The following is a 26,110-nucleotide window of genomic DNA, read 5'->3' as shown; positions in this document are numbered from 1 at the left end:
TCTGGATGGATATTTTATTTTAGTCTTCTATTTCTATTCTTTTTATTTTTCAAAACATTATGAATTCTCTCTCTCTCTTTTTTAGAACCTACCCTTTTTAGTTTTGTTAATAAGATAAGATAAGATAAGATAAGATAACCTTTATTAGTCCCACACGTGGGAAATTTGTTTTATCACAGCAGGAAGTGGACAGTGCAAAAGTTATGACGCAAAAATTAGAATACAATAAGAATAAATACAGTACACAGCTGTACAGAATAGAATAAAATAATATACTATATACAGTAGAATAAAATAGAATAAAAATATACAATAAGATAAAAATAGAATACGAATGCTATATACAACTGAGTAAAAATACAACGATGCCAGAAAAGATTATTGCACTTAGTGTTATTGCACATGTGTGGATGTGTGTGTTTGTTCAGTTAAAGTCTTTGTTGTGGAGTCTGACAGCAGTGGGGAGGAAAGACCTGCGAAATCTCTCCGTCCCACACCGTGGGTGCCGCAGTCTCCCACTGAAGGAGCTGCTCAGTGCTGTCACAGTCTGCTGCATGGGGTGGGAGACGTTGTCCAACAGGGATGACAGCTTAGCCGCCATTCTCCTGTCACTCACCACCTCCACTGGGTCCAGAGGGCATCCTAGAACAGAGCTGGCCCTTCGGATCACCCTGTTCAGTCTCTTCCTGTCCCCAGCAGAGATGCTGCCGCCCCAGCAGACCACACCATAAAAGATAGCAGAAGCCACCACAGAGTCATAGAAGGTCTTCAGGAGTGGGCCCTCCACCCCAAACGACCTGAGTCTCCGCAGCAGGTACAGCCTGCTCTGCCCTTTCCTGTAGAGGGCGTCTGAGTTATGAGTCCAGTCCAGTCTGTTGTTCAGATGAACACCAAGGTACCTGTAGCTGTCCACAGCCTCAATGTCCATACCCTGGATGTTCAGTGGTTGCAGTAGAGAATGCTTGTGCCTGCGGAAGTCTACCACCAGCTCCTTGGTTTTACTGGCGTTGATCTGGAGGTAGTTCAGCTGGCACCAGTCCACAAAGTCTTGAGTATTGGCAAAAGTGTGAAGTGTTATTGTTGGTTTTGAATATATTTGTTAAAGGCTATCCAATTGAGGTAAATGTCTTTTTTTTTTTTAGTTGTTAGAATCTGATGAGCAATATTTTATTTTATTTTATTTTTGTTTTTTTGCTTTTCTGTTTTCCCTCTGACGGTTTGCCACCTTAATGTGGTCAGGGGTTTTTCATGCCATAGTGACCATAAAAGCTAGACCATCAGTAGCTTAGCCTTCAGGTGGGACACCCAAGTTGGTCAGGTCTTAGGGTAGAGGCCTGACAAAGTGCAATCCACTTACATGACAAAAACAGTTACCCAGAGTAGGACTGCCACGATATTCGACTAGTCATGATTACGTTGACTATCAAAATCGTCAACAACTAATTTAATAGTTTAAAGCTTTATAACATCCTGAAAGACGCAGGAATAAGTAGTAGGATTTAAGAGTGTAATAACGGACTGAAACAGAAGATAGCAGCAATGAATGTACAAAGATGCCAGCTGCCGTTAAACGCCAAAGAAGAAGAAGAAGAAGAAGAAGCAGTCTCTGGTATAGTAGAAGCTGTGTCCAAATTCAGAGTCTGCATCCTGGAGGCCGGATTTGAAGGCTGATTACGTTACAGCGAAGCGACGAAGGCTGTCCAGATTCAAAGGCTCTTCAATATGTGGCCGACAAATGTGTCCTCTTTTTCCCCAGATTTTAAGCATGGGTCTGGTGTATCCTTCGTGGCCCAACCTATCCCAGAATTCATATTGCGGCCCAGCCATTTCCAGTTTCCAGCAATGGCGACAGCTACTTAGTTTTAATATTACCCTTTCTGGGTCACAAAATAAACTTTTAAGATACTTTTAAGAATGTAGCTGTGTAAACTTCAAATATCTGCTCGATTTATCAAGATATCACATATTTGCAAAAGTGCTCCGACGTTTTCGGAGACGTCTGTTACCCACTAGCTTGATAGCTAGCTGGGGGTTCAAGGCTCACTAGAGCCGGCGAACTCAGGTTAAACATGATAACTTCAAAATGTTATTGTTTTTTTTTTCATTCAGTGTTTTATTTGTTCTTGAATTAAACGGTTTGGCTGAGATTAAAGTTATAGTTTTCAATCAGCTGAATAAACATCAAACAGAAAACCGATTAAACAGAAGTGTGAGATGGTTGAGAATTTACTCCAGTGTCCTGTTATAAAAAGAACACACCAGCACAGCTCAGGTTTGCAAAATTACATCTGAACAATCATCTCTAGGAAAAATAACCTGTGGACAGGTTAGATCAATGTGGAGATGTTTGGCCATAATGGTACCACATATGAAAGAGAAGCAAAACGTGTATATCGACACAAACACCTGATAACAACTGTTAAGCACGGTGGTTAAGGACTGATGATTTATGCTCGTTTTGCAGCCACAGGACTTGGTAAACTCCTCTGTACATTCTACAGTCAAATGTGGGGCCACCTCTCCGACAGCTTTGCTGAAATTGGCTCATGCCAAGACAATGGTTCAAAGCACAGCAGCAAATCCACAACAAAATAACTGGAAAAAAAAAGAATCAAGATGTTGCACATTTCAAGTCTGGACCTCAATCCAATGAAAATGCTGTTAAACCTTAAGAAAGCTGTCCATAAACAAATGCATGCAAACCTTGTAAAGAACAGAAGAAGTGAGTCTTGGATACCTGAAAAATGTCTGGCACTCACATAATCACTGTGATTAGTGAATATGAATTACTGTCACTATTATTCCCAATTCTCTCATCATTTACAGTTAAATGAAAATAAAGAATAATCACTTATTTTTTCTTCCAGAAAGAAATTAACGCACAGTAACCTGCATTCCTACTAAAATTTAGGAATGTAGTGGAGACTGGCTGCAAGCCAGTTAGAGCCCTAAGAAAGCTGTTTATTTACTTACTTTACTTTAAGCTTATTATGCTCCAACTATGAATAAACCTTGCCCGCTATCTTTTGAACTCGTAATCTCACTATAAATTTTTGGACTACAGTGTATGGCATACAAAATTATATCACGTTATTTAATAAAGAACGTCCTAGAAATGCCTTTTCCCTTAGGTTTCTAAAGTATTGCAGCATGATTTGACAGAAAGGGTGCACACGATCCAGTTTTCAGTGTTAAAAAGAGATGCGACTCATTAAAACATTGGTTCCCCAAACTGTGGAGCAGCCACCTAATCCAGTAGGGAACAGAAACCCACCATAGGGATTTGGTCAGCCAGAGGAAAAATACATTGTGGAAAAAACTCAGTTGCCAAACCAAAACGACAATAAAAACATAAATTCCTATAAAATGATTGCCATTTGTTAGTACTAGTTGTGAGTTATACAGAGATATTACATTTTACTTCAACTTTCTAAATATTAAAATTTAATCACTATTGTCATATTCATTATGAAGCATTTCTCCATTCCTTCATTGTAAATAAGAGCTATTAACAATAATTTACAAAGCGCTAGTTTTGAATGGAAACCTTTAATGCAGTAGAAGACCAAGCTGTGAATTAAATCTGCAAATCGGATAAAAAACATAAGACAACCATTCTCTAAATCATGTCAGAAAATAGTGGCATATATTATAATGAACCTGCATGACTGGTACAAGCTGCATGCATGCATATGTGGCGACTATCCATGAACATTTTTTTTATATTAAAAAAACATACTGCACATTTCAAAAAAACATAAACGCATTCCTGTCTGTATGGAAATATCAGACAAAACAAGAAGATAGGGACTGAAGCCAGACTGGAAATAGTAAAAAGAAAAAGGTCTGATAACCAGACATATGTTAGCTACCATGTGAGTATCTTCAGTTACATTTTAGAAGCTGAAAAGCTGCAAACCTATGAATCCATATTATTCTTGACCTTAAACCTCAGAGAGGCAGAAGTGCAGACAAAAAAGAAGAACAAAAAAAGCATACCAAATGAATTAAAATATTCAGGCATAAGAAATTTGAATAGGCTTACAGTAAGATTTTCAGTAGCATATTTTACATAACCACAAAGTAATTCAATGCACTGGCACACATATAAGTAAAAAGCAAGGCTTAAAAAAAACTTTTTTTTAGTAGAAAGAAAAATCTGGCGCAATTTAAATTTGCTTCTCTCCTCCTTAAACTAATCTTAAAAGCACATCAATATCACTATTAGTATTGTTACTGTGCTACTGTATATATTCATAATAGTATTTTGACATTACGATATTAAAAAATAAATCATTACAAACATACCTCAGAGAGTGTAAACAAATCCTGACATCATGCAAACTGGAGACATTTTGATCCGCCACATGACGACAGTCATTCAGCACGTTACAGCTGAACACATCCTGAGGTGGAAGATCAGTTTGGTCCACTACAGATCTTGAAACTTATACATTCAACTGAGTCACAACTAGATCAAAGAATTAAAGAAGACATCCAAGTAGTCCGAACGCTGTTTGTGGGTTAGACACCTGATGAACGCGTCCACTGGGAAAATGTCTGACTTCCTTGAGACATAAAAAGCTTCTGTCCTCTTGGGATAGGAGGTGTTTGATCCTCAGTACATGAAAAAGGTCACTGAGAAAGAGAAAAACCTGATGGCTGATTTGCAGCATTTGACCACTTTTCCCTGTTTAGCATCAGGATACAAAATGCGCTCTCATGTCTTTTGTGATTGGCAGTAAATTGTTTGATTTTCGCATAAATACCTTCTTGCTTCTTCCTACAATCTGGATCCAGCGGGGTCTCACAATATCACATGTTAGGGCAGTTTTTCAGTAGAAAAAGTGCATAAGGTCAACAACAAGCGATAAAAAAACACATTTACTCTCTATGTTAATGATAAAAGATAATGAAAAATATCCAAGTAAAACACAATCATATTTGATGTTGGGGTTTTGTAGTAATTTTTAATTTTTCTAAACACCTGGAGTCCCTAGAACAATAGCCGTATCAAAGTTGTCTTTGGAGTTTAAAACTGAGTTTGAAACATGTCAGAAAAGCAGTAAAAAGTCTTTAAAATGCCCTTATTTTGATTTCAGTCCAATTTTTTAAATCCTTCTATTGGTATTCCTCTCTAAGTCCTTCAGTACTCAATGAGGTCATGTGTGGGTGTGCCCAGTCGCAATCTGAAAATAAGCATCTGTTCATTGAAAAAAACCTTAAACATTCATAATATCCACATGAAGAAAGGCATCAAAGAGATTGGTCCAGTGGGAAGTTTTGTCTCTTGGAGTTTAAAATACTCCCTGGATAGAAGATTTAAAAAGGAAAACAAGTTGTGGGAGGGGGGTGCAGGTTTAAAGAGAGGACGAGCTCTGGCTGTAATGTCTCAGCAGCAGCTGGTCATATTCAGCCTCAGAGGCAGGGGACAGGGAAGGGGGAGAGCTGCCATTGGAGCTCAGAGATGAGTCTCTAAATGGAGAGGGAGGCGTCAGAGCCATGAGCTCCTCCATATCCTTGGCCCGTCTGCTACTCACGCAAGTCCCGGCCAGGTGCTCATAAATCTTACCCGCTGGTCGATTCTCGCAGAAACTGGAGACAGCTGTTACCTCCGCATATGTGGTGACGGTGGAGGGTGTCTGTCTGTTCCTGGGCGCGAGGTACTGAGGTGGACACGCCGTGGTGTCTGCAGTAGCAGCAGGCAGAGCAGTGGTGGAGGGTGGGCTGACGGTGGCTCCCCCTGGCAGCATCATGGTATTTAGCTCACTGATGTTGGCAGTGAAACGGTTAACCACACTACTGATCTGGTCCATGATTGTGGTACCCTGAGTTTGGCCGCCAATCATCCCTATGCCAATGTCACCCACTCCTATGATGCTAATGTCTCCATCATTCAATGCACCAACACCTTGGCTGTTGTCCCCGCCCCTTCTTCTCACCCCAGCGGGGTGCTCGGGTAAATAGGTGGGTAAAACTTCTGCATCCTCGGCATCCTCTCCTCCCTGATGACACACCGCCTTCGCTGCATGCTGACTGATGGTGGGCAAAGGTGACTGAGAGGGTGTGCAGGTGAAAGACTGAGAAAGCTGTGGCTCTTCGTACTGCTCCTTGACACCGTTGTCTGCTGGTGTATCCCCATCTTTAGAGAATGGCTTGATGATGGCTGTCTGATTTGCCTCGACTGGATCCTTTTTCTTCACGTGAAATGACATCCTCTTCCACAGGTTTGGTCTGTATCCACGCTCATTCTGTGTCCATGTAACTGATTTCCCATTGGAACTGAAAATCACATGAATGGCAGTAAGTAATCTCATACTTATGGTGTAATACTGCAAGTTGTCAGTAAATATGTAAGTATTTGGTGTAAATATCTGTAATTTATTTCAACATCACACCAGGGTTTTTTTTAAACTATTATAATCCATGATGAGGGTCATATTCCAATTCCTCTCACGAGTATTTCTACTCTCCTATGTTCTATCTTTTGCCTGCTGTGTAATATTAAGTCTCTTTGCATGTTCTTTTATCCTTCCTCGAAAGAGAAATCCTTAAAGGCAGTGGGGATCCTTTGGGAGTGCGTAACCCAAATGAGGTTACATATTCCCAGCTCTGGGAGCAGTTTTTCTTGGCTTCATATTCAGCCTGTTGCAACAACTTCTGCTCTACATGTATAAAGCTTAAAGAAGAGATGTGGATGGCTGTGCTCTTAGCTGTACTATATCTAAGCAGATCTTCCATATCGTTTGATGGACTCATGAACAGAAACAACTAAAGAAGGTGACTGTATTTTCTTCTCCAATCAGCAGTTAGTTAAACCTCATATCCACTGTATCACCCCAGCTGTCTGTAGCTGTCCCATTTTAGCTTCAGCTCAATCATATTTTTATCTTGTTGTACACTATGGGGCGATCGTGGCTCAAGAGTTGGCAGTTCGTCTTGTAATCGGAAGGTTGCCGGTTCGAGCCCCAGCTTGGACAGTCTCAGTCGTTGTGTCCTTGGGCAAGACACTTCACCCGTTGCCTACTGGTGGTGGGCCTGGTGGCGCCAATGGCAGCCTCGCCTCTGTCAGTGCGCCCCAAGGCAGCTGTGGCTACAATGTAGCTTACCAGTGTGTGAACGGGTGGATGACTGAATGTAGTGTAAAGTGCTTTGGGGTTCATAGGGACTAAGTAAAGTGCTATACAAATACAGGCCATTTACTATGGCATTGCAAATGTGGCGTGCAACTCCTATCAAACGTTATGTTTTTTTATCGAAAATATCATCGGAAACTGTGCCAATATGGTCTCATATTGCTTGTTATTATAAATTAGCAAGCACTAAATATAACTTTAATTTTAAAAACATAAATTGATTCAAAGATTTTATCTCACAATGCGTCATTATACAGTTGCTAATGGAAAAAATAAGCCACTACTTAAGGAGTTCACTCTAGTTTAAATGCTATGGAGAGTAGGAAACACTTTAAAAATTCAAAACAGAGGTAGTCCTACAGTACATGACCTCATTTCATCTCATAGCCATACCACCCTGAGCATGCTCAGTCAGTACTTGGATGGGATATCACCTGAAAATACCAGATGCTGTAGACTTGGGGCATGTGGCTCAGGTGGTAGAGTGGGTTGTCTACAAGTTAGAAGGTTAAGCCAAGTTTATCATATTACAGTCATCAGAGTGTGTGTGTGAATGTTAGATACAGCCCTTGAACATAGACAAAATGTTAAACCTATTGATTGATAGGCTCACAGCTATGTTAATAAAATCTTTGTTTGTTTATTTTTATCTCTATATATATACGTTAATGCCAGCTTGTACCTTATGTTGTCCTGCGTAGAGCCACGACGTCGAAACAAGTTGGCCATGCTGCTAGAAGATTTGCCAGATTTGGCAGCTTTCTTAGCATCGCCCACATGCATGCGCACAACTGTGGATGTGGTGAAAGCGCTGCGGACATTTTTCTCGGGCTTGGCGAGCATGATGTAGACCTGATAATGGAAATGAGCAAGAAGGAAGTGTAAAAAAATGTGTGAAAAGGGATAGTGCCAAACCAAACAGAAAATCTTTAGATTTTTAGGGGTTTTTTTTCTTTCTTACCTTGGGGACAAACATGCAGCAGAGAGCCACTGTGGCACTGAGGCTGACACTAAAGCACATGGTTATGATCTTGTAGTTGGAGCCAAAGTAAATTGGAACAAAGGCCAACCAGATGATACAGGTGGTGTACATGGTGAAGGCAATGTACTTGGCCTCATTAAAATTAGCTGGTACATTACGAGTCTGTGTGGGAAAAGGGAGTATGTACATTTTAAAGCAGGGCGTGGTAAAGTAAAACGAACAGTACACAGGAAAGAAAAGTGAGTAACAAAAACATATAAAAGTAACCGAAAATCTTAGTAAGCCTTGCATTATTGACTAATGCTATGTTGAAGTACCTTGAAGGCGTAGAAGGTGCAGCTGAGGATAAGCAGGCCATTGTAGCCCAGCGGTGCTACCACCCCCAGAGTGGTCAGATTGCAGATCAAGTGCACCTCACGGATACTGGGGTAATCATAGATCACCTAAAGAAAGGAAGAAGCTTCTCTAGTTGTATAAATAAATGTATATGACCATTCCCCACATTACAAAGGAAACCCGCACATACCTGTGGTGGCTCTATGATGAGAAGTGCCACAATAATCCCCAGCTGCAAGAGTATGAGTAGGAAGGCGATGACCAATTGTGCGCAGGCGGACATAAAACGCGGTTTCTTGGTACAGATCTTCTTTTTGCTGCCTGCCAGGATCCGTGCTATGCGGTTGGTCTGGATCAAAAATAGATCAAATGGTTATGCAGGCTTCAATGACATCGACTGTGGAGAATACATCTTGCACTGATTCATGACAATAATCCCCTTCCCAGTTCTTCAGCAGCAACCTCAGCCCACACTCAGACCCTCAACTTCTACCATGCTTCTCTTACAATTGGCTATCATTCAGTCTCTGGAGGTGGCTCTCCCAACATTACTCTAGAGTTGCCATTCTATTTATGCTTGAAAACATAAGACTACAACAGTAGATAAGCAGTTTGATAAAAAGTGGTTTATAAAGAGAAATTTAAATGAAATTAGAAAGCCCTTGCTCTGTCAAAATTATAAAGTCCTTTAAAGTCAGTCATTTGGGACTCATAGAAAAAACATCTTCTTTGAGTAATTTCGTCTTCCATCCCCTGAAGCTCTCTACGCACTGCTCTTGAGCTAAGGCCACATGAAGCTTGGAGGTTTGTAGCGACTGACTCTGCAGAAAGTTAGGGGGGCTCACTGTGCCCCTCAGTGTCCACTAACTCCAATTTTACATGGCCTTACACGTCATAGCTGTGTTGTTGTCATTCTCAATTGCTACCACTTTCATATAATACTGCTTACAGTTAACTGTGGAATATTTAGTAGTGAGGAAATTTCGCAACTAGTCTTGTTGCACAGGTGGCATCTTGTCATGGTACAACGCTGGAATTCACTGAGAGCGACCCGTTCTTTCACAGAAGCAGTCTGCATGCCTAGCTGCTTGATTTTATGTACTTGTGATGATGTAAGTGACTGGAACACCTGAATTCAAGGATTTGTACAGGGAAGTGTATACCTTTGGCAATATAGTGTTGTACGTTTTGCAGGCTTGTTTTGATAACTTCTTAACTGTGCAGCTCAATTCCAACATGTTGTTAAACACTGAAAGTGCCAGTGAGAAAAAATGTGACAGTAACTATTACTGTCACAGTAACTACACTCTTTAGTATACTGTATATTCCACAGGTACAGTTAGGGATGGGAATCGAAAACCGGTTCTTGTTGACAACCGGTTCCCACTGTTTCAATTAATTTGAATTGTTTGTCATTTTTGCAAACAATTCCCCACGTTGCAGAGCGTCATGTACCTGGCAGGAAACATGGTGCCTAAGCGGCACAAATGTTTGGTTATACTTTACGAGAACGGATGACAACAGGACAACTTGCAAGATATTTCATTTAAGGAAGGAAACACTACGAATATGCAAAAGCATTTGCTCACAAAACAGGCGATGACCTTAAATGAATGTCGTGTTTTTAATTCCGCTGCCTAGGACTAGTGAATCTCAACCCAGCAGCAGTGGTAACGTTTGCACGTCCTCTCCCGTTAGTGCGGCAGGTAAATAATCAACTAACAGTGCATATTATGTTAGCGCGATCTGCCTTATTACAAAACCTGCCATTACTGTGCATTGCATTTAGGTGACCATGATGAGAGAGACAGACAGAGTCAGGCTCAGATGCTGCCAGTTCTCGCTGCAGTCTACCGGTAGCGTCTCCTTTTAGGCCAGGATAGACGAATGTCACCGAGCAGTGACTAAGTTTGTGGTCAAAAGCTTGCATCTATTTGCCACAGCAGATGGCCCCGATTTTGTGAATGTGAATGTGTTTAATTGTAGGCAGGGACATTACTGGATATTCTTGTGTAATTGCTACAGAATAATTTATGTTATACTTTGTTATTGCTACAGACAAATACTTATTTTATTATTTTACATTCACAATTTTTTTTTTCTGGGGACTCCGTGACACCCCATCGAAGAGCCATAGGCTGTGGATCTCTTAACATCTCACAGTTGGGTTACTCCTAAATTTCTTGTTCAAAGAGAAGATATAAAACAAAGTTCTAAGCTAATCGACCTGTGTCTTCTCCTTTTTTAAAAACAAGAATCGATAGGAGAATCGATAAAGAATCGAATTGTTAAACAGAATCGAAAATGGAATTGGAATCGTGAAAATCTTATCAATTCCCATCCCTAGGTATAGTAGTGATAGAGGGATGGTGATATAGGGAAAATGTGATCAGAAGTACACATATAAATTTGATTTTGAAATTTCTGATCTTAAAATTAAATACTGTAGAATACCTATTTTAGTGCTTAAAAGAATAAGCTGATTTCAAATGCAGCTGATACACAATGAGCACCTGTTTTAACCCACTTAGTTTCATAGGAAGTGAAAGAAGACGCTAACGTGCATATACTTTATGTGCTTGTTCCCCTACCTTCTGATAACTAAACAGAAAAAGTACCTTGGTGACGAGAGCAGAGTAGCTCATGGCAGGGGACAGTCCGATTCCCAGCCGCTGGAGGTAGCAATAGACAATGTGCGGCTTTGCGATAAGACTGAAAGTACACAGGTAGCCCAGACATATTCCTGCCAGAATAATGTAGCAGAGCTCCCGACTGGATGACTTGACCACAGGAGTGTCCCAAAACCTACAGATAAATGAAACATCTAGATTCACATTGCTGATAAAAGATACGCAGAGCACCGCAGTGACTGTTTTACTTTGTCTAATTAAATGTTAGTCATACAAAAGCATGAGACATTCAATACCGCAAAGGATGTATTGCATATATCACTAACAACCAGTTGCAAACAGGGACATCAGACTTTAAAAACATCTACAGAGTCGCAGTAAAACACCAACAGTAGGTCAAAATAAACTGATGTTAGCCCTTGCTAGTCCTGAATATGTATGTAAACATCCTGTGCATTCATAGTTAAATGTATAGATACTGGCTCCAATTACTTGATGAAAACAGATGTAACAAAAAGTGTAGCCATGAGGCCCAGGCAGGCAAAGACTACAGCAGCAATGGGCTCTGGATCCCCCCAGCGGACATACTGCACTGGAATTGGCTCACAACCTGAGGGGTGCAGAGAGATCATGATTAGTGAGAGAAAAAACATGAAAAGTTTCATTCAAAAATGTGATGCATTTGTAAACGAAATATTAAAACTAGTGTATTTATGTATTTTCATGAAACAGGCAACAGACTGTAGCTTACTCCAGCAACAGATTTTCACTCATGTTGCAACACTGTGGGCATCAACAATGTAACTGTTGTGTGTAAAATTTAGGAAAAAATATTTTTTTCAAACTAGAGAGGAAATAAAATATGATAGGACAGTTTACAAAGAAATCTGGATCTAGGTCTCTTTATATGTGAATACTATCTCTGTGCAGTAGTGTGTCTTTGTACAGAATGCTAGGGCTGTTAACGGATGTGGTCCACCGTCACTGCGGTGGACCCAGATTTCGTGGCTCCTCTGACCGCTGCGGAAACCGTGTAAGTGTAAGTGAAAGTGCCACAGATGAAGTAGTGCATACCAGTGAGGTCATCTGTGGGCCAGGAGCCAAGCTCACAGGCTCGGCAAGTGTACTCATCAAACACGAACTCGTTCTCTTTGCAGGGAGTGCAGGTCCAACAGCAGCTCACCTCTCCTTTACGGATCACCTGGAGACACAGACACACCAGTATGAAAGACTGGAAAGGTCTCAATGCTCCAATGACAATTTCCTGTAGGTAATCTTACCCTCTGACTGCTCCACATGCTAAGAAAATGAGAATTTGTTCACCAGGGGAGCAAATGAAGAAGAAAAAAACGTCCAGAAGGTAATTGAGTCTCATTGTTAACAAAAAACTTTCCTCACCATAGCAACACGTATATGAAGAAGTGTAGCTGGAAAAGGAAAAGTGGAAGTGCGGAGGGTTAGTGGTTAGTGGTCTGGAGTTTTAATCAGAATTACTAAAATTTTTGTGCGGAGTTTCCCATTTCCTTTGGTTCTGCCGCATCCTCTAATAGTGCGAAGGTAGGTTGCCTTTGTGGGTGAACATGATTGGGAATCTGTCTGTGTAGGTTCCCAGTCATCCAGGTCATGACAGTCTAAGGAAAGAAAACGACTGGACTTTCTCAAATTTCTTGAAGACGTTTCACCTCTCATCCAGAAGAGCTTCTTCAGTTCTGAAACCAAATGGTGGAAAGTCCCAGGTATTTAAACCCTTGTGGCACCACTTTTAATCATGTGCCCCACCACATGAGCCAAGATGTGGAAAAAAAAGCATGGGTCACTACCACAAGATCCGAGCGGGGGTTGAGGCCTCTGGGTAGGAATCTCAAGACTGCACTGTAGGTGGTGACAGTTTCTCTATCCGTTAATGGTCGTTCACAGTGGACATACATGGCCTCATTTACTCCTTTTACTCCCGGTCCAAAATATGAACACTGGCATCCTCAAAAGAGTGACCTTTACCCTTTAGATGTACAGCTGAGTCTTGTCCACTCTAGGTGACTGTTTGTTTTTTCCAATATGGAGGTTATTAACAATCATTAACACAAGCATAAACTTAAGAGCAAATCTGAAATGCTTGTGAGAGGTGATCATATTCTCGTTCTATTTCTTTCACTACATGTATTTTTCAGCCACTACAGGAAAACTTACAAGCCTATAAAATGCCATATGTTGTCATAGCTCTACAACGATTTCCCCACAACAGTTGAGATAAATAAAGGTGGTATGGTATTCCAACAGGCTGCTTCTGTAGCGGTGCACTGCTCCACATAAACAACAGGGTGTCAGAAGTAAAGAGGGATTCATATTAGAACTTAGGGGAAAATACTGGAGAGGGACACTTCAGTGTTCTTCGTGATTTGAATTATCTGGAGGAAGCTTAAAAAGGTCCAGATGGGAGATGATAAAAGCTTGAACAAAGAGCTTTGCTGAATCCCTGGCAGAATACTCGAGGATCTGACTGGACCAGTTTTAGAAATTGTGAACCCGTGGGATCAATTTAAGGCTGCTGTGTGGGTCGTGTTTTTTCGAAAGGTTTCTTCATTATAACTGTCCCGAGTTGTCTGGTCTGTGGTTAAATGTGGTCATATGGCATCATGAATTATGAGCGGCATCAAAAAGAGAAAATGTTCATAATCCACCCTTTAGTTTGATGCACACATTAAAATCAAGTCATTTGCATTGTCTTTTGGTTTGATATATGATCTTGTCACGATTGTGTGTACAACTATTGCTACAAACTGTAAAAAAAAAAAAAAAAAAAAGCAAATACATTATAGATTAAAATTTTGAGTATTAAACCTTAGAGGTGTAACTCTGGCCCTTGAGTGCGCTGAACGGGTTCATACCTTAATCTGTGCCTTCTGGCAGGGCTCAGAGCAGACTGACTGGATGATTTCACTGTTGTTGCTCCAGATTTCTTCATCATTCATCTTTAGGCCACCCTGATCCCAGCTTCCCACATGGATGTAAGCGTATTCATCTTCACCTGTCTGCTTGAAGTTCATGATTTCATACCTGAGGCAAGCATGCAATATAAACACACATTAAACAGCAATTTATGCTTTTCCTGCCCCCTTTTTTCTGCCTTTGCCATCTCAGGCCTTACCTGCCGGGTGAGTCTCCATTCTGGTCAAAGAGGATGGCCTCCCCAGATACACCAGTAAAGTTGGTTTTCATCAGGAAATCTAGCAGCTTGCGACCATCAATGGGACGCATGCTCTCACACAAACCCTGTGGAAGAGAAAGTGATGTCACTGCTGTCATAACTGATGTGAAAGCACTTAAATGTTTTCTATCAGTCCTCATACCTTATATCCTGGACAAAGTGCTTGTTGCATGGCATGTAGGCCATAAGCCATCGAATAAATGGCATTTATGACAAAGCCCATCTTGGTGTCTTGAGCATATTGATGCCGCAGAGACTCTCTCCCTGTGGACAGAAAGGAGATAGACAATAGAAAACCCTTGTAATGATAGTATTTTACTGATTCGTTAAAAGTGTCTAAGTAGGTGTTTTACTAACAAGTGCAAGTGCGGTTGTAAGCAGTGCTCTCCTGTGGATGTCCCTTCAACCTGCACTGGAAGCGGTGCTGCCAGAACTCGGGGAACCAGGGGTTCCTCAGGTTAGCGTCAGGCTTCAGGTTCAGGTAGTAATCATCAAACCAGGTCACATACGCCGACTTTAACTTTATAGTGATTCCCCCGGCTGCTTCCTTCTGGTAGCCATTAGTCACATCATACCTGTCAGCCCAGCCATCGCTGGACAGGAGGAAGGGAAAATTAGAAAATTATTATTTTTTAAATTATTTGCTTCATTATTTATTTTTATTATTTATTCTTTTTATTTCATTTTTTGGCTTATAAATGTGAGTATAAAGTATATAAAAACATAGCTAGTGGGACAGCTAGTTCCCAGAAAGCATTCAAAGGGTGTAGTGCACACAGCAAGATTTGCTAAAAACTTGTTATTGCCTGTTATCTGTTAAGCACAGCTGGAAAACTTGACACTTTACACCAGAGAAACAAATTGAAAAGGGCTACACTGCAAACTGTAAAAGAGACATCTCTTTAAAGCACCATTCAGGACTATCAGATAAGAATTATGCCTTAAACACATTAGTACAGCGAACCTGGAAATCGAGTGTGAATGTCAGCGATATAGAACCCTGGTGCTTTTCTGCCAAGTAATGCTTTTCAACCCCTACCTACCTATAAATATATATGGATTTTTATATGGATTTTTCAAAAGCTGCCCAAGGGCAAGAGGCATCTTATTTCACAGGTAACAAATATTTTCCAATTTTCAGCAAAACTGACAAATACAATCATCACACCAGGAATCAAGAAACTTCTGAAATTGCTTTTTAGATTTCTGAGACTGTCACAGCTGAAGGAAATTATCTGCGAAGCCCAAAAACAAGAAACGTGATCATATTTTACTTCTGTTATTAATATATTTTCCTAAACTTGTTCTATAGATTCACACTCCTTCCGAGTTTGCCTCAAAAATAAATCTGGGTCAGTGTTGCAATAAGCATTCATATGTTTTCCTATGAGCGCTTGCATCTATGCTTTTAACATGATCAGATCGTGTTGCCATGGCAACTATGCAGTGTTGAACTGCTTCCCCCTCCTCACTGCTTGCAGATATCTTGTAGTGGATTTAGAAAGTAACATAACACTGAATTCACGATGGATTTTTTTTTTTTTTTTGCTGAAAAGCTGTTGTGTTGATAATAATTTATTGGCACACAATTGCTCAGACTGGAAGAGACCAGAGGTGTCTTCATAAATGAATGACTGAAATGAGAATAACATTTACAATGATGACTCAGATAAGCCAACACAAGACTTACAAAGTTCTAAAAAATAAAGCATTTGTTTTAAGCATTTTCTATTGTTTTTGTTTTTTTTATTTCCCTATTTTATTCTTTAATTAATTTCTCAGATTTTAACAACTTGCATCTCTGCACCAATCTGTTACTATTCCTTTAAATCTAACTGTCAAGGTTCATAGTATATTGGAACTCAAAATTATGACAGAAAATATTTATTTTTGTTTGGCGAAGGACCTTAAAGGTCCTTTTTCTTAAAAAAAAAAAAATCCACCGCCGAATAAACTCCAAACAAACATCAGCAGACTGCAGTGTCTGCACATCTGATGTGGTGTTTTTTGAAAAACACAGAGGTCTTGGAGTCAATAAGCTATATCTATCAGTGAACTGCTTGAAAAGATTTCTACTCCCATCTATTATTATCTCTCCCTCTGGATACTTGTCTACAGTCAGAAAAAAGGCAAAAAAAAAGAAGGGTGATTACACATCCACGCATGTGCATACATGTAAAAATGCACACTTCACTGACACAAACAATTGCACTCTTCTAACTGAAAAAAAGAAGTCATTTTTGAAAACTTCGCTAACCGAGCTGGAGTTACACAACAGTAGTGTGGGTGGATTTTTTTTTTTTTTTATGAGAGTGAGGTAGGAGATCATTTCATAACTCATCCTTAGAGAAGCAAGTACAGAAATGGTACACTGGCATGAAAAAGGCAGAAATGGATATGAAAAGCATGGAGGGCTTTGACTCTGGATAGTTTGAATCACACTTGAACGAGAGCTCTAAAACCCACACATCGACCTTGGAGGGCAATATGCTGTATGCAGCATGTTGCTACACCACCTACAGCCTGAAGACTCACATAAACGTGCAAGGATGTGCATCCACAGACACACATACACACACACAGATACGTGTGAACACACATCGTTTTCTTATTTCACTTTAAAATACATGTATGAGCAGATTTTTATGAGGAAATACTTTAGAACTCCTCACTTCTATAAAACAAACTTGAGGCCACAAACGTTCCCATATCTAAAATCTGAAAATTTAACAAAACACACATACAAAAAAAAAAAAAAAAAAAATTCCAAACCAGCTGTCTGACCAAAAGAAAAACAAAAAACACTCGTCCCACAAACAACCAGTCCAATGCATCACACCAATTTGCAGGTGAGAAGCCAGTCAGGGGTTGGGTTGCTATGCTAACACTAAAAACTCCAAGTGATTAGTTGGAGCGCTTTGTAAAGGAACTGATGGAGCGTGTGTGTCATGAGTGGGCAAAGAGGAATATGCAGACAAAACAAAATAAATGAAAAATAACCTTTTATTTGGTTCAAAGACTAAAAATGGCCCAAACTGGAAAATCCAAACTCAGGCATAAGCATGTGGCACACGAGGGACCAAACACAGAATCACAAACAGAGAGAAAGACTTGACAAAAAGATCCAAGAAACTAGAAGGGAGGGCAAAAGTAAACCAAACACAAAGAATCAAATATTAATAACACAAACTCTAAATCCTCAAAGCATAAATAGTCACAACACGATTACTAATCAAACCACAAAACTTTAAACTGAAGCTAAACCAGAGGGTATATAAAGTAACATTTCAAATGGCAAAAACTACAGGCCAGAATCAGCTCTGTAAAATGTAAAAGCTAATCTATCTAAATGAAGAGCAAGACACAGGTCAACCTCAAACAGTGGCCATTAACTTATTAAATTATTTTGAAATTCATCCAACAGTACACCCATCCAACATAGTTGACATTCCCACTTCTAGACCACTAATGTGACTAAAAATAGGGAGTGTACTTATATAACCTTTTGCCTTTATATACAAATGTGATACATTTTCATTTATCCATAGATATCTATCTACATGAGCTCAGTTTGGCTGCTGATCAGATGCAGCTGTATAAAACAGGCTTAAGTACCTCAATTTAAAAGCATCCAGTCTAGGCATGTACTGCAAGGTGACAGATCTTTCAAGCTAATGAAAATGATCGTTTGTGGAGGCAGCTAACAAGAAATGCAAGAAAAATGTTGAGTGATGTTAAATACACATCACTGAAGGACAGAACTCATAAAACGCGTGCTCATTAATGCTTGCATGAATGCATCAAAAACAACTGGAGACAAATCTGACACCTCCGCAGTACGTTTCGAATCTAGTCACCCTCATAATGAGGGACATCTTAACAAATTAAGCACAAGTTTTAATAATGAGCACATTTCAACAGCACAGCTACCTGAAAGCTCTGTATGGATAACATAGATGGTAGAACACAGTGTTTTGCAATATGTAGTTCAAGGTTATTTTATGTTTCCTGCTGTCAGATTTGAGCGACAGCCTACATATGTAGCTCCTAATGAGGAAAGGCATTTATAGACCACCAGGGACAAGAGCGAGCCAGAGAGCTAAACCTTAAAATAAAACATGTTATTCTCGGAGAGAGTGAAACCTCCTGCTAAATCAACCACCTCTTTCTGCTTGTTTTCTCCCCTTGTGTATCTAATTGAATGCTTTCCTCCCTGCTCGGTTTTCACAATCTTTGACAGTTTCTTCATTTAACGTATCGTTAGAATGATCTATGCATTAAACATAGGCCACATCAAGAGCAGATTTGATGTGGTATGGTGCGAGATCTCTTATAATGATGACTATGTTTTAACATACTGGACATCAGGAAAACAATGCTTTATCTAATGATTAGACTACTCAGATTTTCTTATAAAAGGGAAACAGAGTAACTGGAATACGTTGGTCTGGCACTATTTACTGTTGTGACAGCTATAATAATAATAATAATAATAATAATAATAATAATAATAATAATAATAATAATAATAATAATAATAATAATGTATGGCTCTGTTACCTTTTTCTCTATATGGAGCTGCAGTAGCAGTAGTAATTGAAATTTAATAAATGTTAATATATTCACAACTGAACTAAAAATGTGCAAAAAAGATGTAAAAAAAATACCTTTGATTCCATGATGTTGATGGATGCAATGAAAACACTGATGATAGCAAGGATAATGATGATGTTGGTGATGATGACAGGAAGACAACAAATCAACAATCTTCTCTTGATGGTGGATATCAGAAGAAAATCTGTATTGGCAAGTAGCACATGATACTAAGAGGATTTAACAGCTTCTGATAACAGCAAAAACTCCAACAGTTAAGAAATGCAGTCTAAAGAATCCTACATACCAGAAGTCGCCACTCACCTTCCAACGAGGACGAACTCTCCCACTAGGCGTTGTCGTCTCATGGCCATCAGTATCCCTCGGACTGTCATGCCCTCACAGAAGCAAGCCACAACCCTGGCTTTGGGTAGATGGCCTCTGAGTTTCTGCAAAAGCTTGTCAAAGCTTTGCTCCCCTGCATTGCTGTATATCTTGTCAGAGTGGGCAATGCAGATCCCTTCTTTTGCTGCCATGTCTTTAAATGCCTCCATACCGCTCTCACCATAATTACCTGTGGAGGTAACCACATGAATGCAATGGTGTTCATAAAAACATAAAAGCTGGGGGTCTGTTAAATAGTTGTTGCTAACTTCTTCTTCTTTTGACTGCTTCTTATCCCAAGCATCCTCCTCTGACACAACAACTCTTTGAACATCCTCCTGCAATACATGCGCAAGTCTTCATCGTCACATTACCCCAGTTCTTGAAAATTGCTACCAGTACACTTCTTCTCCATTCCTGAGGCATTCTACAGGATTGTGTTTAAAGATCTGGCCAAAAAGTCCACTGTCATCTCTCTTAGACATCTCCACACCTCCAAAATGGTGCCAGCATTTTTTCCATTCCTCATCCTCTTCATAACTGCAGTCTCTTTTTTCTTACTAATCTTCTGCGCTTCCTGCTTCACTGACTATCTTCCATCTGTCCTCCTCCCTGTGACATTTTATTCATCAGCTTTAAAAGTACTCCCACCATCTTCTCAGCAAACTCTCTTCACATGTTAGTACATTTCCATCTCTGTCCTTAATCATCCGAACCTGCTGCACATCCTTTCCAGCTTGTGTATCATTCTCATCTAAATTTCAAATTTATCTCTGACTTTTCCAACAATTTTGTTCACATTACTGTACAACAATTGCTTCAGCATCTTCATTGTGATGTTTCTAACACATTTACTGCTTAGCCCAGTTGTTTTTAGTGTGCTGACACAGATACAGATGAATGTATGAACACTTGCGTAATGCCAGCGCAGCACTTGGGAATCTGGTACATTTCCCCCCCAATTACAGGAATTGTCAGGGGTTAAACTTTTCTGTTTTTGCTAGAAATCAGGTCACCTACTTTCTCATGCTTCGCGAGGATGCTCTCCCTCTGACACTATTTGAAATATTTTTTTCTATCACTACACATGAGTAACGTTGCTTGCGTTCTTGAGTGGCAGCAGCAACAGTTTTAAATTGATTTTCTGTGCTTTAGAAATGATTAAATTCTCTGCCATTCATACTAGTGATGCTGTATTTTATATACACTAAAATTGCTTTATACTCTTTAATGTTTCTCTGTGTTTGTTCTAACTTTCCAAGAAACTGGTTAACCTTCCATGGGTCTGAGAGTCTAACTTTTAAAAGACTAATAATCAAAGCTCACTCCATTTCACAGATATTTAAAAGTAAAGACAACCAAGGATGAATATTATTTATATATATATAACTTTCCAGAGTGGCGAATGCCTTCTTTAGCTGATGTAACTGGTTCACAAAATTGTGGAAAACTGTTCAGGTAATATATATATATACATACATAGGAAAAAATCGAAGTGTACACATGTAATTACACATGTAATTACATTCATGAAATAAGAAATAGAAAGTCAGCTGGATAACCCCCATTGTGGACTACATGTTAAAAAATGCTAGAAGAATAGATGTAGTGTAAACATCAGACTACTTTGGAGAAGAAAATTCAGCATGCAAAACACACTTACTTTAAATCCTCCCCTACAGTAGATTGGTAATTATACAAAAAAAAAAAAAGAAGAAGAAGAAAAAAGGAACAATCCTGCCTAAATCTGGCACTTAAGAGCGATTTATTTCAGAATTGTATGTCCTGGAGCCACTGAGACATTATAAAAGAGGCAGTAAATATATGGAAACTCTTTTGAATAAAGATAAGAGTGATGCATTCGGAGTATATTTTCTTGTGATTAGTTAATGTTTGTTACACTGACGTTTGCTTTTTGGGGAGTGTTGTGCATCGCAGCCTGGTGTGTCATTGTCGCCAGAGGACAACAATAAATATGAACGTTTATTACTTTATTGCTGGAACATTAAGTAAAGTTATATACCTGCTGTAAGAATGTTAGGCAGAAACTTAAGCATTAATGAAATCAGGGGACAACGCAGCCTGATACACAAACAGTTCAAAGCTTGTGACAGTGATCAATTTATATTTTTTTAATGATCAGTTGTACATTAACAGACAATGAATTTGCCTAAAAAATGCACATTGATACATTTGTAGGCGTGGATGTAAAGACAAAAGCACATTTCAGAATTATTGCATCACAAGGCTTTTTGAATTTTTCGATATATACAGCTAAGCTCCTTTTGTTGTGTGTTGTGCTTTTTTTTTTACACCCCCTCACAGGTAAACTTAAAAATGCTTGAATCAGATGAATGAATGGGGAGTCACGTGCTTCCTGATGACTAAAACGCTTTAAAATAGATTCTTCAGATGCAACTGGAAAAGAGCTGTACCTGTATGTATATATGTGGTCTTTGGCAGGAACAGAATAAAGCAGAATAACAGAAAAAACTCTAACACTCTGACATACACAGTCTTACCTTCAGTGTGTATTGCAGACACGTAGCTCCAGTTGTATCTCTTGACAATGTCCACCATTGCTCTGGCCTGTTGCATATCTGATGGTACTACTCTCATGAAATATTTATACAGGCTCTGTTGGAAGGAATTTACATGATCACCAGTCTGGCAGTTTAGCTGGCTTATCTGCATGCAACAGCTCGTCTACTAGTTTGCATATTCATCCCTTATAATCTTTACACCATACCCATCGCTGTGCGCTAGCTTAAAAGCAGATTCTCAAAATTGAGATCACGTTTTATCAAACATGATGTAAACCAAGCTGAAGTTTTTAGATTGGTTTGTGTTTTTGTATTTTACATGAAATTCCTTTTTATCAAAACAAAAACAAAAAAACTCAAAGCACTAACTGTTTTTTGTTTTGTTTTTCTTCCCTGCCACACTTGCCACGCATGTCCTCACACTTTGATGAGGACATGCTTACTGCTTTGTTATTCAGTGTGGATTTAAAGTTTGCAGCTCTGTTGTTAGCGAGTTTGTTGACTAGCCTTACCTTGTCACTGAGATCCATGCTGGTGGCTGAGTAAGCTATCTGTGGGATGTTGAAGAGCTGGAGGAGATTTTGCACCTGGATGGCCACAGAGCTGGAACCTGGTCCAATAAGTCCCACAATAGGCTTCTTCCCCTGAAGAAGCATGCTCCCTCCTTCTGCCGTGCATCTGCCCTGGCTCTCCTCCTCGTCGCTGGACACTAGTGTGTCCCGAATAAACTCAATACTCTGTTCCAGTGCCACGGCAGAGTGCCAGCACGAATCCCTGGTGTAGAAAGACTGAGTTAGCGATCACACTGTTTTGGCAGGAATTATGGGAACATGAGGTGAGGATTGTACAGTCTGTGCTTCAGTGATTTTGAGGAAACCACTACACAAAGACAATTTCAAAATTCCTCAGAAGTCTGGAATTCAATGTTTAGGAAGTCTGCGCTAATCAGAGCAGATCAGTGTCTTTTAAGGTCTTTATAGTACAAAATTCCCACTTTGTTTTCCATGAGCTGTGTCAGGAAACACAAGCAGGTCATCACAAGCAGGCTTGCTGATGACTTCAAAATGTTGCTTTTAAATACTGCATTTACTTCAAAAGAAACTACAGTCTACCCTTACCTGTCATGCTGCTTTTGTGGCTCAATTCCTCCAGCTACGGTTCACTTGCTTGCACTCAGCCATCTTCAGAGTCTATTTGAAAGTTTGCTTGGTTCTCCTCTGATGCCTATAAACATCTCCCCCATGTACTTTGATACTGTCTATTCATTTAAAGCAACCAAAGTTTAGAAGCCTTCTTAAAATATCTTTCTGTGTTTAATATAATATTATAATTGATCTCATAATGAACCAGTCTGTAAGCCAAACCATCAGTTGAATAAAAATTCTTCATTGTGTAAATATTGTGTAAGGCTGACAACAATGTCCTGCTAAAACAAAAGGACAACACAGTGAGCTCTGTCAGTGCTGACCTGATCTCGCAGCCCAGGCTGATGTTGGGAAGGATGGTGGGGTCTGCATTAATTCGGTCCAGAGTGTGCATCATGGCTTCCACTCTCTGGATCCCGTACTGCTCACGGACCGCACCACACTTTCGCTCATGGACCTGATCAGCACAGATGGATCATTTACATTTGTGACACTAACCCCCTTAACGCCTAGTGTATGTGATTTCCCCCTTTTTTATCAATAAATTGCAAACAAAAAAAAAACAAATGCACGATGGAGCAAATATGATACAAATTAAAACTCATATATGCAAATATTAATATTTTATTTGTTTTAATTGTCAGAAGGTTCAATAACCACTCCTGTTTTGCAAATTTTAAATTTTCTGGCGTTTATTTTATGACTCAGACTTTAAAGGGTTACACTGAGATGTGTGCAAGCATATGCACATAAACACATCAAAATGTACCTTATCTGCAGGTGGTTGGTGGTGGACAGAGAACAGAGCTCCTATGATGATATCACCAGGGATATGTGCCAATACCCTTCTCTCGTTGTTCTGGGCATTGACCCCAACCTGGTCTTTCAAGCCCAGCCAGCTCACATCAGTTCCCAGCAGCACAGCCACCGCTAACAGCCGCACATTCAACTTCAGGATGTGTCCCATCCCCGTGGTCCTCGTTACACCTCCCGCCATCTTCTGACCACTTATAGCTGAGGTTCAGCTGAGGATTTTGCGTTTGGCTTTGTGCTTGTAGAGCCAAGGGCAAGGGTTGGATTCCTGAGCAAAAAGCATTATAGAATTATTTTAAAACATAAAAGTTCAGACAGCATTTTTAGGTACGATGAAAATGAAAAATGTTTTCACTTTTTCTATGACATCCAGTTGCTGTCTGTGGTGCTGAAACGCCAATGCATCGTGTAACTTGGGTAAAACTGACATAGAGCCAGGTGTTTCAGTGGAGTACTACAACCTACTTAAAACTCGGAAATCTCCTCTGCTTTAATAATTCATCAACAGCCACAGAGTGCTTCGCATAAGCAAACTAAAAGATAGCTTCAGCCTACCTTATTTCTGCCCGTGCAGATGATATTCCTTCCGAGATCGTTTCCATCACCAAGGAGCAATTTTTAACAAATAAAAAGCGCGGCGCACTGCCTGGTTACAGCACACTGCAAATAGCAGCAGATAATGCCCGTTATTGGAACATGCTTGACTTACTGACGCACACGACAGCCCCCCCTCCTACTCCTTTACCACCTCCTCCTCCACCAAAACAGTGGAAAGCATGGAGCAACAACAGAAGGTATAACGATGGAATTCTTCTACAGGGGAGCTACTTAGACGCACTATTAAAAGACAAAAACAAACGTGTGGAAGGGGGGGAGGGGTGAATGAAGGGAAAACAGAGGTGGGAGATCATTCGCGTGCCTTCCTGTTTTAATTGTTACCACCTTTTGATGAAATCTGCATAACTAGACGGCCCCCGCTCATTTGAATTTTTAACAGTTCATTTCCTCTGATTATATAAAAAGAAGTTTTAATAATTGTGTTTTGAGCCCATTCACAAATCACCATCTCAAAAATACTTTACTTATATTTGAAATTTAAATTCATCATTCCAAAATCAGACATGGCTGGAGTTTGGACTGCATGGAAAATGACAGTATCCACAAGAGAAGAGGAGATGAACTGATTGTTTCTTGGAATTCAACTGCAGCTTTTTCCCTCTCTTGCTTTAGGGCAGAATTTTAAATCACAGGTCTTATTTCTACAAAACTGACACCTCTCTCTGTTTCACTGCATTTCTTTTAATGACATTCTGTTTTCGGAATAATAAAAAGGGAAGAAAGAAAGAAAAAATAAACCTGTGGCGTTACCATGCAAACCAGCCTGCAATCTCAATGTTGGAAGTAGAATCCAAGACATCCCACAACTTGTGTGTTGATCATTTTCACCTCAACAAAAAGGGCGTTTAATATGCTGTTTTTGATCATCTTCATCATCTGCATCTGAAAATAGGGGGAAACGTATAAGAACGGTGGGATTCCCTAACTTGCTTAGGGAATATAAATGTGAAAAAATAGTCACAGATTTGTTTGATTTAGTTACTTGAACGCAACACCAAGCTTTAAGAGACCACACTTTAGCTATTCACCTTAAAACACACACACACACACACACACACACAAGCCACGACGTCAGAAGCCAAAGGAATAGATTTTGATGAGAAGATATTTTGCAAAATTCCATCTGAGCTATCAAAATCCAGAAATCAACGCTCTCATATGTGTACACAGGCAAATATAGAAGCTAACCTGTTCGCTGGTGTCCGATTTTGGTGTTTTCCTGTACATAAAGACAATTACATCATAAACTGGTAACCTAAACGTGCAAATTGGCGCATTAAAAATAACCAGATTGCAGGAAATTAAGTCTTTGATGCTCAAAATTATCCGGGGGAGGATTTCCCCGGATAATTCTGAAAGCCGTGTAAATTTGTCCACCCCCATTTAATGTCGCATCCAATGCACAAATGAAACCTATGCACACATATATCTAAGTAACTTACAAGTCACAATCACCTATTTACATCTTAGTAATTTCACCAAAATATGGGTGCATTTTCTACAATGTGTCAGTGAACTCGAAAAGAGTATCTGCTCCTGAGCTGAGGCTTATTTGTTGCCTTGGGAGACGGGCAAAAAGAAAAGGTAGGCCCAGTGAACGAGCAAGACGATATTTATGGCTACGTAACGCCCTCTGGTGGGGACTCGCTTGTCGACAAGGGTAATGTCCCAATCCCGTGAACATCACATGAAAATTTTTCTGCAAAGTGAAAAAGTTGAACTTTC

At 39.8% G+C, this 26,110-nt stretch overlaps 1 protein-coding gene across 1 annotated transcript; it reads right to left on the bottom strand.

Moving 5' to 3' along the window:
• Positions 1–2,211: 2,211 nt before the first annotated feature.
• Positions 2,212–24,532, bottom strand: grm5a (glutamate receptor, metabotropic 5a). The gene is made up of 18 exons (XM_004550051.4): positions 24,323–24,532; positions 23,724–24,035; positions 23,278–23,411; positions 22,322–22,583; positions 21,789–21,903; positions 19,207–19,456; positions 14,647–14,882; positions 14,432–14,553; positions 14,230–14,354; positions 13,970–14,138; positions 12,159–12,285; positions 11,577–11,694; positions 11,073–11,259; positions 8,645–8,803; positions 8,436–8,561; positions 8,098–8,280; positions 7,819–7,988; positions 2,212–6,282 (listed from the first exon to the last, which is right to left on the bottom strand). The coding sequence occupies exons 2-18, from the start codon at positions 23,949–23,951 to the stop codon at positions 5,361–5,363; spliced, it is 3,633 nt and encodes a 1,210-aa protein (XP_004550108.1). The 5' UTR covers positions 23,952–24,035; positions 24,323–24,532; the 3' UTR covers positions 2,212–5,360.
• Between the last annotated feature and the right edge of the window lie 1,578 nt (positions 24,533–26,110).

The sequence above is a fragment of the Maylandia zebra genome, linkage group LG10 (assembly GCF_041146795.1).
Source record: "Maylandia zebra isolate NMK-2024a linkage group LG10, Mzebra_GT3a, whole genome shotgun sequence".
NCBI classification, from domain to species: Eukaryota; Metazoa; Chordata; class Actinopteri; order Cichliformes; family Cichlidae; genus Maylandia; species Maylandia zebra.
Note: the sequence above shows the minus strand (reverse complement) of the source record. Positions and strands in the feature narration are given on the sequence as shown.

Excerpts from the sequence above, each read along its gene's own strand:
- grm5a (XM_004550051.4), bottom strand. The coding sequence starts at position 23,951 with ATGGCGGGAGGTGTAACGAGGACCACGGGGATGGGACACATCCTGAAG. Across the intron at positions 14,355-14,431 it reads CACTTTGTCCAGGATATAAG|GGTTTGTGTGAGAGCATGCG; the intron begins GTATGAGGACTG and ends TCTCTTCCACAG. Across the intron at positions 12,286-13,969 it reads GCCAGAAGGCACAGATTAAG|GTGATCCGTAAAGGAGAGGT; the intron begins GTATGAACCCGT and ends CTGTGTCTCCAG.